The sequence below is a fragment of the Phaethon lepturus genome, unplaced genomic scaffold (genome assembly GCF_000687285.1).
Source record: "Phaethon lepturus isolate BGI_N335 unplaced genomic scaffold, ASM68728v1 scaffold28724, whole genome shotgun sequence".
NCBI lineage: Eukaryota > Metazoa > Chordata > Aves > Phaethontiformes > Phaethontidae > Phaethon > Phaethon lepturus.
Window position 1 is genome coordinate 3887 of NW_010534470.1, and position 12787 is coordinate 16673.

General features: G+C 54.5%; 1 protein-coding gene across 1 annotated transcript in view; it reads right to left on the bottom strand.

Moving 5' to 3' along the window:
* Positions 1-12136: 12136 nt before the first annotated feature.
* The window catches only part of LOC104619614 (C-C motif chemokine 19-like), a gene marked incomplete at its 3' end in the record, with an annotated part of 1811 nt that continues 1160 nt past the window's right edge, over positions 12137-12787 (bottom strand). The window contains exons 2-3 of the mRNA XM_010285550.1: positions 12602-12725; positions 12137-12233 (exon numbers count right to left, since the gene is read on the bottom strand). Coding sequence (XP_010283852.1) covers positions 12137-12233; positions 12602-12725 — 221 coding nt within the window. The remainder of the gene's footprint in view (positions 12234-12601; positions 12726-12787) is intronic.

Genomic DNA, 12787 nt, shown 5'->3' on the forward strand with positions numbered 1-12787 from the left:
GAAGCATTTTCCATGGCCAGTGCCAGAACTCAGCACCATGGCTTGGGTTTCCTGCACACTGCGAGGAGTGTCAGCAGTCAGACCACAGGGACATGACAGCCACGTGCGTCTGTCCAAGCCACGCAGGAACCATGACTTAGAGGCGATGCCCAGAGACTCAGACCTACGCTGGACCCTGAAGACGTTACAATCTCATCTAAACAGACCAGGCAGGCCATGAGCGGAAGAGTTATCTGCCACTCCATTACACAGGGAAGGAGGAGAGGGACAGTGAGTGACACACACAGACCATGGCAAGGCCACAGCAGAAGAATGAGCCCATTGCCACGGCGGAGCAGAGCTCTGCAGGGTCATTCCCCGACATTCCAGGTGCTCCCAGGGCTCAGAGCTGCAGCCATGTCTGCCTGATAACTCTCTGAGATAGGCAGGTGGCAATCTGCTCTGCTCAGGCTGCTCCTCCACCATGGGATGAGCTGGTGGCAAGAGGTGTCTTTCCACAAGATGGCCACGAACCCTCTTGTCCCACCAGAAATGGTATTTGGGATGCAGCAACAGCAGCCACAAGAGATTTAGGTGGAAGACAGGGATCTCTCAGAGCAGCCCCTTACTTTGTGCCCATTCCTGAGGCTTGGCATGTTCACCCCAAGAAATCAGTCTCTTTTTAAATTAAAAAAAAAAAGCAAACCACAAACAACAACCAAACCACAAAATACTTAAAACGTGTTGGAGTGACCCATCAGCAGTTTTTGACTCCACAGTCAGCACGAGATATGGTCCAGGCTGCTTACAAATGCCGCACCAGACCTGTCCCTCACCAACATTCATGGGCAGCTGAGAATGGCACAGGGAGCACAAAAAAAAAGCGCCCAACAACATGCATCATGTCCTGAGCACTGGGCCCCGCTGGATACCCTCAGGTAAAGTCCTCTCCAGCTTGTTTTTCTCTGCCGCCAGTTCCTGCAGGTCTCCGGGAGGTGCTGGCACACGCCGCGGCCAGAACAGCTCCGTGTGACAGCTAGCCTTGGACTTCGCCTGCCCGAACAAAGACAAGAAGAGGTTCGGCGGTGCCTTCTTCCTCCTTCCTGGCTGCCTTTTTCTGCTGGATGGGATTTTTTGGGGAGGCAGGGACTTTTGGTTAAGCATTGCTAGGGCAGGACAGGGAGCCAGGAGAGCTCTTGTTCCCACAGGATAGGAGGTCAAACGACCAGCACACTCCCTCAGACAGCGCTCACGGCTCCTCCATCTGCAGCTGCTTCCTCAGGATGTAGAAACGCTGGGTAGGTGAAGACCTCGTGGGGATGAAGGGCAGGGAAGACCCTCTGCTGGTACTCCTCATCCCAGCCTTGCTGGGAGGTGAGGGGTGGCTGCAGCATGCAGGGTGTTTAGGAAAAGGCAGCAACTACGGGGCTCAGTCCATCGGTGAGCCGCCCCAGGACCCTGTGGGGCTGGTCACAGGATGTCCCCACAGATGGTGGGAGCAGGTTAATGACACTCTCTGATGATGCAGAGGAGTGGCAATATATCTTACAAGAATAAGTGGATGTAATAGCTACTGGGTGAAATGTAGCAGGGCAAAGGGCAGAGGATACAGGCCAAGAACATCAGTGCTGGGTCAAGGACAGAGCCTGTGTCACTCTGGCTCTCTCCCCAGCTGAAACCACTACTGAATACATAAGAAAAAGCTCAAGAAACAGAGCAAACCAGAGTCATCCTTCCCTGCCACCCCCTCCCAGCATCCAGGAGTCACTAGCACAGGAGATTCCCCAGGTTGATCTTGTGTGGGACCCATGTGGGCTTTGTCCAGTCCCTGACTGCACCCCTCCAGCACCCTGCGCTTCAGGTTTCCATGACTTATCTACAGAGGGTATGAAAAGGGCACTCCCATTTGCTTTAAACTTGCAACTGGATCATTTCAGGGATGGACACAGCTCGTGTCAGGCCTGGGGACATTAACACAGGAGAGGCTGGGTTGGCCCCAGCAGTGCTGTAGCGGGCTGTGAGGAGGATGTTTCTAACCAAAATTGAAATTGGGTCCTGGGTCAGCCTCCTTGAAGCAGGAGGAGGCTTTAAAAGACCTCCAGGGTTTCCAGGCGGAGCAGTGCACTTCTGAGGGGACCATGGTAGCGTTAGGAGAGGGGAGGAGAGCTCAGGGGCTTAGCAGAGTTCAATGTTATACTCCTGGCCTGCAGATGAGAAGAAGTCCTGGACTTGCTGCCCAAGACCTCCCAGCAGATTCCCTGTGCAGTTCAGGTGCCCAGATAACACTGTGGCTGTGCTTGGAGCCGCCTGAAGGAAGAATCTGGCTGCCTTTTCTTTTCCCACCCTTCTGACTGCTGTCCTGATGACTCTTCCCTCCGTTTCCTGTAAAAAAGGATCCACAAGCAAGCCCTTCCTTGGCAGGGCATGGAGCCAACCTGCCTTATCACACACAGAGGAGCCAGCCAGGGACTTTCCACTCTTTGCTGCTGTGCCCTGGTAGGAATACCAGTCTGGTACATCTTATTGCTTCAGAGACTTCCCAACTCCTCTGCCCTGTGCTACCTTTGCACTCTTGGCAGCTCTGCCGCCACAGACTCCAGCTTTACTCTAATGGCTCTTTCCTGGCCCTGGTCTTCCTCTGCCTGGAAATCCTTGCATGGAAGTACCCCACAGGAAGGCTGGGAAGGAAGATGCTGTCCTGGGGCAGTGCAGACCTCTCTGCTCCGTTAGGAGCTCCGAAGACCCAGCCACCGTGGCCTCCTCCAACTCCCTTTGCAAGCAACTGAGAAAAAGGCTTAATTGGGAATTTCTACGTTCAACTGTTTGCCTGTACTGTCCCTGATGGTCCACACAAGTGTGGCATGAAGCTGCAGACTCTCTTCACACCAGAGCTGTACCGAGACTTGATCTCCTTGCTTTCAGAGAAAACCCTTTGTAGCAGATCCATATCAAATCTTTGCAGAACCACCTGCCCTCCATGTTCACACACACTGTCTGGAACAGGGGAGCAGCCTCTGGAAGAGAAGAAACGATGCTGAGCAGATTGGGACTGTTCAGACTGGAAAGTACAGACCCAGAAGGCGTGTGTGAGTGCAACCAGAAATACCCTACGAGGGGTGAGATCTGAACCAGAAGGAATTCCTTCCCGGACTGAGTTGAAGGGGTTCCAGGAGCGGAGAGAGCAATGACCCTCCTGCAGCCCAGCCAGCACCCTTGTAGAAAAGCACTGCAGGATCACATTTGCAGGGGTTAATGCCCTGCTGAAAGAAGTTGTTCTCTCCCTGCATTTGCCTCATGCGACACGGGAAAGGCTGCAGTCTCAAAACTGATGATGCAAATGAGGCAGAGCCCCTCTGGATAGCTAAAAGCCTCTGCTTGTCACAGACTTGTCCCAGCTGCCAGCACAGCCCGTGATGAGCGGCCCCAGCATGTTCTGGCACACCACAGCCCCCCAGCATTTACTTTAGAAAGTTGCAGCACAGGGAAGACAAATGAGATCCAGAGAAACCCAACCTGCTGTTGGCCCCCTCCGTCTCCATTTACATGTCTGTTTTCTCCTCCAAGGACATGTATCTCCTTTGTTTGGGAGCGTGTCTGGCTTCTGATCTTGTTCCAGATGTTTTCTGCTTAAGCCCTTCCTCATTTTGCTGAAGTACTAAACACAGATACTTTAGGGCCCGCTTTGGTTAAAACTCCATTGACTCAGATACTTCAGACCTTGCACCAACCCAAAACCACAGCCTCCATTCGGTACTGACCCGAGGGGCCAGGCAATGCACACCTCCTGCCAACCAAGCTCTCACAGCTGCCTGCCATGCAAAAATCCTCAAAACCTCACAAGGGCGAGTATAAACCACCAGGTGGAAAGGTCTCCAGCTCTCTGAGCTCTCCAGTGAGAGCAAGGACCCCTCGAGGGCTTCCCCCTCCTCATGACAGCCTGAGCCCTGCCTCTGCTCCAAGCCTGGGCTGAGCATCAGGATCCTGGCGATACACCCAGCCATCCGCCGGAGCACGCGGCACCTCGGCAGCTCCCGGCAGCTCTGCGGGGAACCCAGCCCTGCAAGGACAGGTGGTCCAGGAAGCATTTGGCAGGATGGGAACAGTGTGTCCTGCCAGCTAGCTCTCCAGCTTCAAACCAGCCTTTATTTATCTCGGAGCAATGCTCCACAGCTGCTTTCAAAAGGCATTTGATGCTAAACTCTTTGGCTTCACATTCACCCTGAAGAGTTCTTTTCTTTCTTTGGGTTGCTTTCTTTTTTTCCCAAACCCAAACTCAAATTACGCTGATGAAACAGAGCCAAGGCTGCCAAGGTCCTCGCCAGGAGCACACTAGCATGTGGCCCAGATGGTGACAGCGAGGACATTGTTTTTCACCGCTGGTGGTTCACACTATACTATTAGTGTCTGCACAGCCTGCTTGGCTTCAAAGAGGGCCCATGGATGCAACACAAGATCTGCTTCCTTCAGCCCAGCTTGCCGACCACTCCCCATGCTCCCAAGACACCTTCATCACATGGGCACTAGGTCAGTTCCTGGATTTGCACCCGGGGACAAGGGTTTCTGGTGGCCATGGGCAGCCTCTCATAAAGCACCCAACAAGTGGGTGGGGACTTCAGAGTGCAACTCCATCCTCTCACCTCCACCTTCTAGAGAGGTTCCCAAGATCATGGTCTCTGTGACTTCATGCAGCCCTTAGAGGAGTAGCATAAGGCAGAGGAAGCCCACCTCACTCACTATGAACCTGGTAGACCAGAATAATAGGGGCGAAAAAGGATTCAGAAGGACTGCCCCAGGTCATCTAATCCATGCTGTGCTGAGCCAGGGCCAACACTACTTACAGTTTTCCGACAGGCACTGGTCTAACTGTAAAAGTTTCCGGCAGTGGAGATACAGCATTTCTTCCGCTGCCTCTTCCTGCTAAATGGAATTTCCCCCTAAAGGCTGACCCCAAGGGCTCCTGTGGTTTATTGCTTATCAGAAGTAAACTCAAGGTGTAATTTTTTCACTTTTTATTTGCAGCATCCTTCTGTGCACTGGGAGACTATCTTATCCATTCCTGGAATCAGGGTAAACCCAGGCTCCTTCAGCCTGTGCTTGGAGGCCAGGTCATCCAGACCTCTGCTTAAAATCACTGCTGTTCTCCACAACCCTTCCAAGTGAGCGCACACTGTTCCAGAGCTCAGTTGTCCCATCTGGAACCACCACTCCCACCAAGACTGACTTAAATAACTCCTGCATTAAAGGATCACTCATGAGTGATACCCAAATCTTCACTGAACAAAGCTCAGAGATAAATTAAAACTGTTGTCCCTACCATTAGAGAAGCGGACAAGGCCTGGATGCAGTGGCAGCAAGATTATCCTCATCCCAACAGCCTCAACACAGTCCCCATTTCTCCCATTACCACTGCCCCAGCTGCCAAATTGGGCTGGAGATCTGAGCACCTCTTGGTATGAGGCTGACTCAGAAATGGCTCTTTGTGGTGATTTTTTGCTTTAGTCTGCACTAACACAGTTTTAACCACTGGTTCTACAGCACACGAGCATGCCAGGAGGTGCTAATTTTTGCACAAGCCACCTGCATTGGATTTGCTAGCAGCAGGGCTAGTGAGCCATTTAGCCTGAAACCAGGCCACGGCAGAGCGAGCTTCCCTCCTACCACCCCATGTCATGCTGCAAAATACCTGCTGCTCTCCAGCTCTGTGCTGGGATACGGGGCAATGCAGCACAAACAGGGCGCAAACGACCCCAAGTGAAGTGCAGAGCTGCGTGCCAGCATCTCCAGGACCTGCTGCCCTGCCCAACCCAACCGAAGCCCACAGGCTCAGCAAAGAGCTGTTGCACAGCATGGACACAGCCTTCGGGAACAGCAGGAAACAGGAATCAAACCCAGAGGACTTCATCCCTGCTTTCTCCACAGACAGGCAATGAAACCCACAGCCCTGCAGGCTCCAACACCGGGAATTCCCTGGAGTAGCTGGCCTTGACAGGGGCAGAGGAGGATGCTGGAGCATTGCGCAGTAGCTGGGAAATGAAACCAAGCACTGTGAGAAGAGGGCAAATCTGTAGCTGTAGCGTATCCGGGACACTTCTGCTTTTGTCCTTTGCAATAGAGTGGCTGTCATCCATCACTGTAAATGCTGACTGGTGCCTTTCCAAAAGCCACGTTGACTGAATAAAAGGTGGGAAACTACAAGTTGCAGGGTCTTTCAAGGAAAGCACTTGATTTCTTCACCAGAGACCACCTCACTAGACTTCTGATAACAAATGCTGCTTTCTGGAGCATCATTCCCCCAGAGACAGTAGAAAGTCATAGCTTGATAATTTAAACAAGCTGAAGGAACTTGTATGTAAACACAGTTGTGTGCTTGCAGTGTGAGGACAGTCAGTGGACAGCCCAGCAGAGGAGGGGTTTTCCCAGCTGAAACATCTGCAAGAAAGAAAGTCTTGCTTTCTGTGGGAAAGTGGAGAAGAGTGAGATGTATTTGTGGAGGAGACAGACCAAAGGCTGCAGAGGGAGAATCTCCCAAGCCAAGCAGCCATACCACACGTGGCACATCTCCAGTGACACAACCCAGCTGCCAAATCCCTCTGGAGAGGGACAGAATAGCCACCACTCAGGTAGAGCCTGGGGCAGAAGGGTCCAAGGAAACTGGGCAGAAACTGGGCGTCACGGGGCCAAGCAGACGGAGGGAAAGGGAGACCCCAGGTTAGAGGTTTGCACTTGATGGAGCTAAAGAAGGATTACAGGAAGAGCCTCGGAGTCTGCCTTACCGCTAGCAATCTTCCGGCTCTCCCTTTCCACCCCAGACAAGGAAAAGCTTTTCACGCATATGGGTTTAATGCATCCCATCCAGCCTCAGCCTGCAACATCGATTTCCCAAATTCATGAGAAGCTCCAAAATGTTCTCTTCTTTGCTGCTGCCCTTGCCCAGTTCTTGTTCCATGGTTGTCCCAAGCAGAGCTAAGGGAGCTCCCAGATCTTCATTAGGCCCCTCCAAGCCCCATTCCTGCAGTCTGAGCTGGGTGGTGCCACCTCACCCCAGTCTCCTACGGACCCAGCTCTGTTCTGCCATGCAGCCATGCTGTTTTGCCGTGGTCGTGGTTGCAGAGCAGTTGAGAAAAGAAGGGAGGGCATGTTCCCCTCGCCGGCCTCTTGGCCAGGGGTCACACCACGGAGAGCAGAGAAAACCTTATCTAGAGGCACAGCCAAGCAGGAAAACAGGAGGGAGAGGTGGCGAGTGCCACAGAAATGGCACTAAGCCTCCCATCACTGCCTACCGGTTCACTGGGAGGGATGAGTGATGGGGAAGGTACTTTCCAGAGACCTCTGGCAGCAGGACAAGTCTCCTATTTGCTTGTCCTCCTGGTTTTCTCTTTAATCTCCAGTTTTTACTGCTACTGTGTATAAAGAGAAGATGGGTGCATCTGAGGGCAGAGAGGATGGGTGTCCCCTCCCTTTCCAAAGGGTGCTGTGAGCCCTGGGATCTGGGCAAGGGCATGCCTGGCTTATGGCTGAGCCTACGCTGCAATGACATCCTGCAACTTACAAACGCACAGAGCTGCGTCCCCGTATCAGACGACTTCTGGACTCAGTTTGACTCCAGGGACCCAGGGCGGGAAAAGCACCCTGCTCCCATGCTCCAGTCCTGGGGATCAGGCCCCAGAAGAGAGACCACGGATGTGCAGGCTGGACAATACCACCAGGGAGGGCCCAGCTGCAGGAGGAGGGTGGCAGGGATGGCACCAGCTCCTGCTCAGAGCCCCCCAGCCTGGCCTGGGGTGCTGGCATCTTCCCACGGGACAAATCTCAGCAGAAAGTGCCCAGAGACGCAGCACCAGTGATGACATGCTGGGAATGGGAGAGGAGCAAGTGGGGGCCGGAGGAGGAAAGATGCCAGGCCTGGATCCTCTCCATCACCCACACACGTTACTGTTTAGGCAAGAGCGAACAGCACAACGGGACGAGACTAAACGGGCTTTTCCTCACCTGGCTTCCCACCCTTCCCAGTTGTCCAACATGTCCCATCTCCTCACAAAAACCCTGAGCCCTGCCAGCCAGGTCCATCACTGGGAGCTGTCCCATGGAGAGCAGCCCCTTGCCTTGGCACCAAGCAGAGGCGACCACCAGCACAGGGCTCACCTGGCCCTTGCACTGGCCAACATGCCCAGGGCATGTTCACAGCTCCCGTGGACTCCTCTGCACCAGGGAGTGACGTGAAGTGGCCACGGGAGGGGGAACAGCTTTTAGCCCCTGTGAAGCTGCTCGTCTCGCCCGCAGGTGCATGCAGGGATGGTGCAGTCAGTTCCTCCCCAGTCACTCCAGGACCAACACGTGCAACGCATCGGGGGTGCTGGTGATAGAAAAAGACCCTTTTTGATGTCCAAGAGATGGACACCATGTCTTTGGAGGCAAGGGACAAAACCAGTTCCAGTATAGCCCTCGGAAGGGGTACTACAGCACCAAGTGAGACCAATGTAGCATTTCCCTTTGGTGCCCACTCTTGCTTCAGAGAAGCAGATGGGTGTTCTTGCTACGGACCTTCAATCCTACCTCCTGGCTGGGAATGCCCATGCCAGGTCAAACCCTGAGCCTACAGTAGATTGTGCTGCTGTGTCTTGTGCCCCTTGAATGCAACCTGGGAAGCATCTGAGACAGCTTTCACCATGCCTGCGAGAGACAGGAATGCTCTCATGATCCCGGCTATGAGACCTGGCGACCAGAGAACAACCCAAAGCATGCTCAGTGTGCTTGCATAGATGCAGCCTTGCTTTTCTTTCCTGGCCTTGTCCACAGTCACCAAGAGAGTGACTGTTTTTTTCAGCTCCCTGGGAAAGCTTTTCAGATATTAGTGTCATCTTATTCCACAACACATGAAATCCAGGTCCCATAGGTAAAGGACTGCAGGTGATTCAACCAATGCTCCAGGACACCTCACACCAAAGTGATCCCTGCATATAGCCCCAGGCTTACCGAGGGCATGTCTGCATCATACTGCAACAGATCCTGATCCTGCCCCACCAGCCCCTGAGGATGCAGTGAGGGTCGGCAAAGAGCGGAAGAAACACAGTTGGGGAGAGAGAAAAGGGAGGACTTGGAACATTTTTTACTGAAACTAGCGCTAGGCTGGGGCTAGAGGTTTTTGACATGGCTGTGACTAGCTTCTTTCTCTAAGGAAAGGGGCTGCTTCCCTCTAAAGATATCGTTGACCTTTTGTGTCAGAAAAACTCACTCTGTAGTTGACGAAGTACTGAGCCCTGCTGGCTTTTGACAGATTTCCAGAAGTTGGGCTTTGGGGTAGGGACAGCTGCTGCAGGGCTGGAGAAGGGACAGCCAGCCAGGACCAGGTACCTGGCCCAGGACAGCATCTCCTCCTGCCCTGCGCTGGGGGGTAAGGGCAGCCTGCCACGGGAGCTGGGGCCTGGCTCATCAGCGCCTTGAGAGCCACAAAAGGCAAGGGCCTGGCAGGGATCTGTGATGAATGGCTGCATTGCTCCGAGGAGGGTATGTTTACCTCTCCCAGAAGAGATGGGAGCCACAGGCTTTGCAACCACAGTCTTACAGGCAGCTTGGTCCTCAAACCCTGATGGAAGTAGATAAACCTGCTTCCAACATGCAAGAGAGCAGTGCAAGCACCTTCTCCCTCATCTTTCCAAGGAACTGGGCCAGGACACCGTACCCTTTGCTAGGGTAGCCTCTGGCCAAGGATGAATCTGATGCACCCAGGGCTAAGCCGCTCCTGCAGCCCCTGTCCTGCGCAGGGACCCGCACCAGCTGCAGCAGCTCAGCCCCAGTGCAGATCCATGCCGAGCATCCTCCTCCTCCTCCCCAGCCGCAGCCCCTCACGGGTCACTGAGCGAGCAGCAGGAAGGCTTTCGCCCAAGCAAGCACCGGTTATCCTCCTTTCCCACTCATGCTGTTTGTCTTGGCCTCTCTTCCCATACCGGCCTTCCTCCTCTTCCTCCTCCTCCTCAGGATTGTATTGCTGGGGCTGTCACTGTAGTTAATGAGCTGCAACAGAGCTGGTGCTCTGGGAAAGTCATGCCAAGACACAGCCAGGCCCAGGGCATTGCATGTGCTCAGATACCAGGGAGGAGGACCCCAGAGGGGGGAACACCTGAAAAAGAATCCCCAGCCACCAACAAAGGGAGCCAGCAGACCAGAGCAGGAAAAGGGCCAGGGCTCAGCTTGCATTCAACAAGTCTCAGCAAAAGCCATCAGGTGCCTGGACATCCTTTGGACAGCCAAGCCACTGCACCACCATGGATGCCATCCCCTCGAGGATCTGGTGGCCACGTCCCCCCTGCCTACCAGAACAGTCCCTGGGCCATCTCACTCCCAGCCTTGGTGGCTGGCACCAAAATCTGGCTAGGGACAGTGTAAATAATTTAATGATGTGGACACCGTGGTCTTTGGGAGAAGAGTATGATGCCTGGCTCTTGGCCATGCAATACCACTTGTGCACGTTTAGCCCACGCTTCAGCTGAACAGGGCAGCTTTGTTCAAACATTGCATGGCCCAGCCAAAAGGGCTGTTCCGAAGGGCACATATGGCCACTTTGGGGCAGCAAGACCATAGTCCCAGTGCACAGACCCAGGAGACCCAAGGCTCGGGAGGAAAAAGGCCAGGGACTCCCAGCTCATCAGTGATGAGGGGCAGGAGCCAGTGGGCTGCCCTCCATGCCTTATCCACGGACATGCCCAGGAGCAGATGTCTTCACCTGGCTCCATTACCTCAAAAGCCCTTTCTCCTTGCCTGCACGCCAGCTGCTAGCAAGCACCAAACGCCAGGGCAAACGGCAGACTCAAACGGCCACACTGTGCCTCAGTTTCCCTTCGTTGCAAGGACAAAGCTCCTGTTCCCGCAACTCTTCATCCATGTTCCACGTTCCCATGAGAGCTGAGAGGTGGAGTGCAAACACGAGACAGGTCAACAACCCGCTGGCTTTTCTTTTTATTTAACAAAATCACAGCACAATAAAAAAGAGAGAAAAGAAGCAACTTACACCTGTAATTGTTGCATTGAACAGATCTAGCAGCAAATACCTGAGAGCGGTGTGAACACTGCTTGTGCATCCCTGCCCAGGCAGGAGCGTGGGGCAGGCTTTGAACATGGTGGCAGGCTGAGGGACTAAGAAGGAGGGCAATGTCCCTGAGGAGTGCAAGGGCCGAGGGCAACATCGCTGCCTGCTCTGCCACCGCATTACTGGCTCTATTGCTACCTGTGCAAGGAAGGGCAGGAGGGGAAACGGCACAGGGAGGTCAGGGTGTGAGAAAGGAACAGCATCGGCCATGCCCTGCCCGAGTGCACCTAGGTTCTGCTCAGTGAGGGAGCAGCACAGTGCATGGCCGGTGAGGAACATCTCCATCCCTCACCTCCATCGCCACAGTGTCCCGTCCTGGCAGCCCTTGTCAGGGATGCAGAAGGACTGCTGAAGGTTTGGGGATGACAACGGAAACCAAAGGGATCAGACTGGTGCTGGAGGTCACAGCTGCTGCACCAAAGGGAAGGCTGAGACCCCCCAAACCCATCTCACAGCCATCAACTAGCTTCAAGGCTGCAAAAGCGGCGGAGGCTCTGATTCAGCAGCCCCCGGCTCAGCCAGACGCAGATTGCTGGGTCACGGTGGAGACAGAGAGAAGAAGAGAGAACGGGCAGGGTTCTGCCCAGCCCCATGTACTGACATGAGTCCCAAGGAGAGTCGGCCCTGCCACTGGAGGTGGAAGCAGGTTGGCTCCATTAGCTTCAGATTCACAGCTGGGAGCCAGCCCTGTTCCAGATGCTGGGGCTGGCCACAGGCTTCTTTGGAGGCTACTTGCCCTGCGGTTTGGCCTGGGGAAATGAAAAAAACATCTGTGACGAGTGTGATCCTTGGGGCAGAAGCCTCACCAGGGTCCCTTCCCCACAGCCAAGGTGGTCACCAAGGGTTACCTACCCTGGTCAAGCCATGGTGGTGAAGTGGGGGCCTGGTAGGGCTTGCAAAGCACTCACCAAACTCAACACAAGCCCTCCCCATGAAGATGCACAAGATGCAAACTCCAAGCTTGCAGGGCAGAAGTGTGTGTGGGGGCTGCTCCCGGGAAAAGCCTGTTGGGTGGTGGATGAAGCCACCTCTGGGCTGTCCCCGTTCCCAGCCGAGCACAGGGCTGGCTCTTACCTTCCTGGCAGAGCTGGCATCCAGCTTCTCTTGGAGGCGAACCACCCATGGGGCTTGGAGAGGGGCACAGAGGCGCTTGCCCTTTGTGGTGATGAACCTGCCAGGCCCATGGGGAAAAAAAACAAGATGAGGTGAGCAGGACAGCCTGGGGATGCTCCAGCACAGCTCAAGCTCTCACCTGATGATTCCCTCACTGCCCTCCTTCATCTCTACCTTGGGATGACTTTCTTCGCTGACTTTTGTCCCAAGTTCTTCTCTCCCACCAGGTGTGTCCTGCTCTGATTGAGCCTTTGATCTCCACAGTCTCCTCCACATTCCTCCCTATTCCCTCACCTCCAAACCCAGCTCAGTGTCCCTCCTCCACTCTGCTCTTCCTCCCTCCCTGCCTCCCCACAGGGTCCATCCCTTGGCCATCACCAGCCTGGGGCTCTTGTTCCTCAGCCACCACCACCCTGGGGCTCTTACACAGCAGCTGGGATGTTGCAGCCATCCTGCACCAGCTGGAGCCGGTAATCCTGCACTATCCGCCGTGGGATGGGCATCTCGCTCGTCCGCAGGCAGCAGTCAAGAACGTTGTTCCCGCCGTGCACTGTAGGAGGAACACACCATGCAGGCTGGGGTTGCTCTCCCTGCGCCGGCTGTGCCTTTACC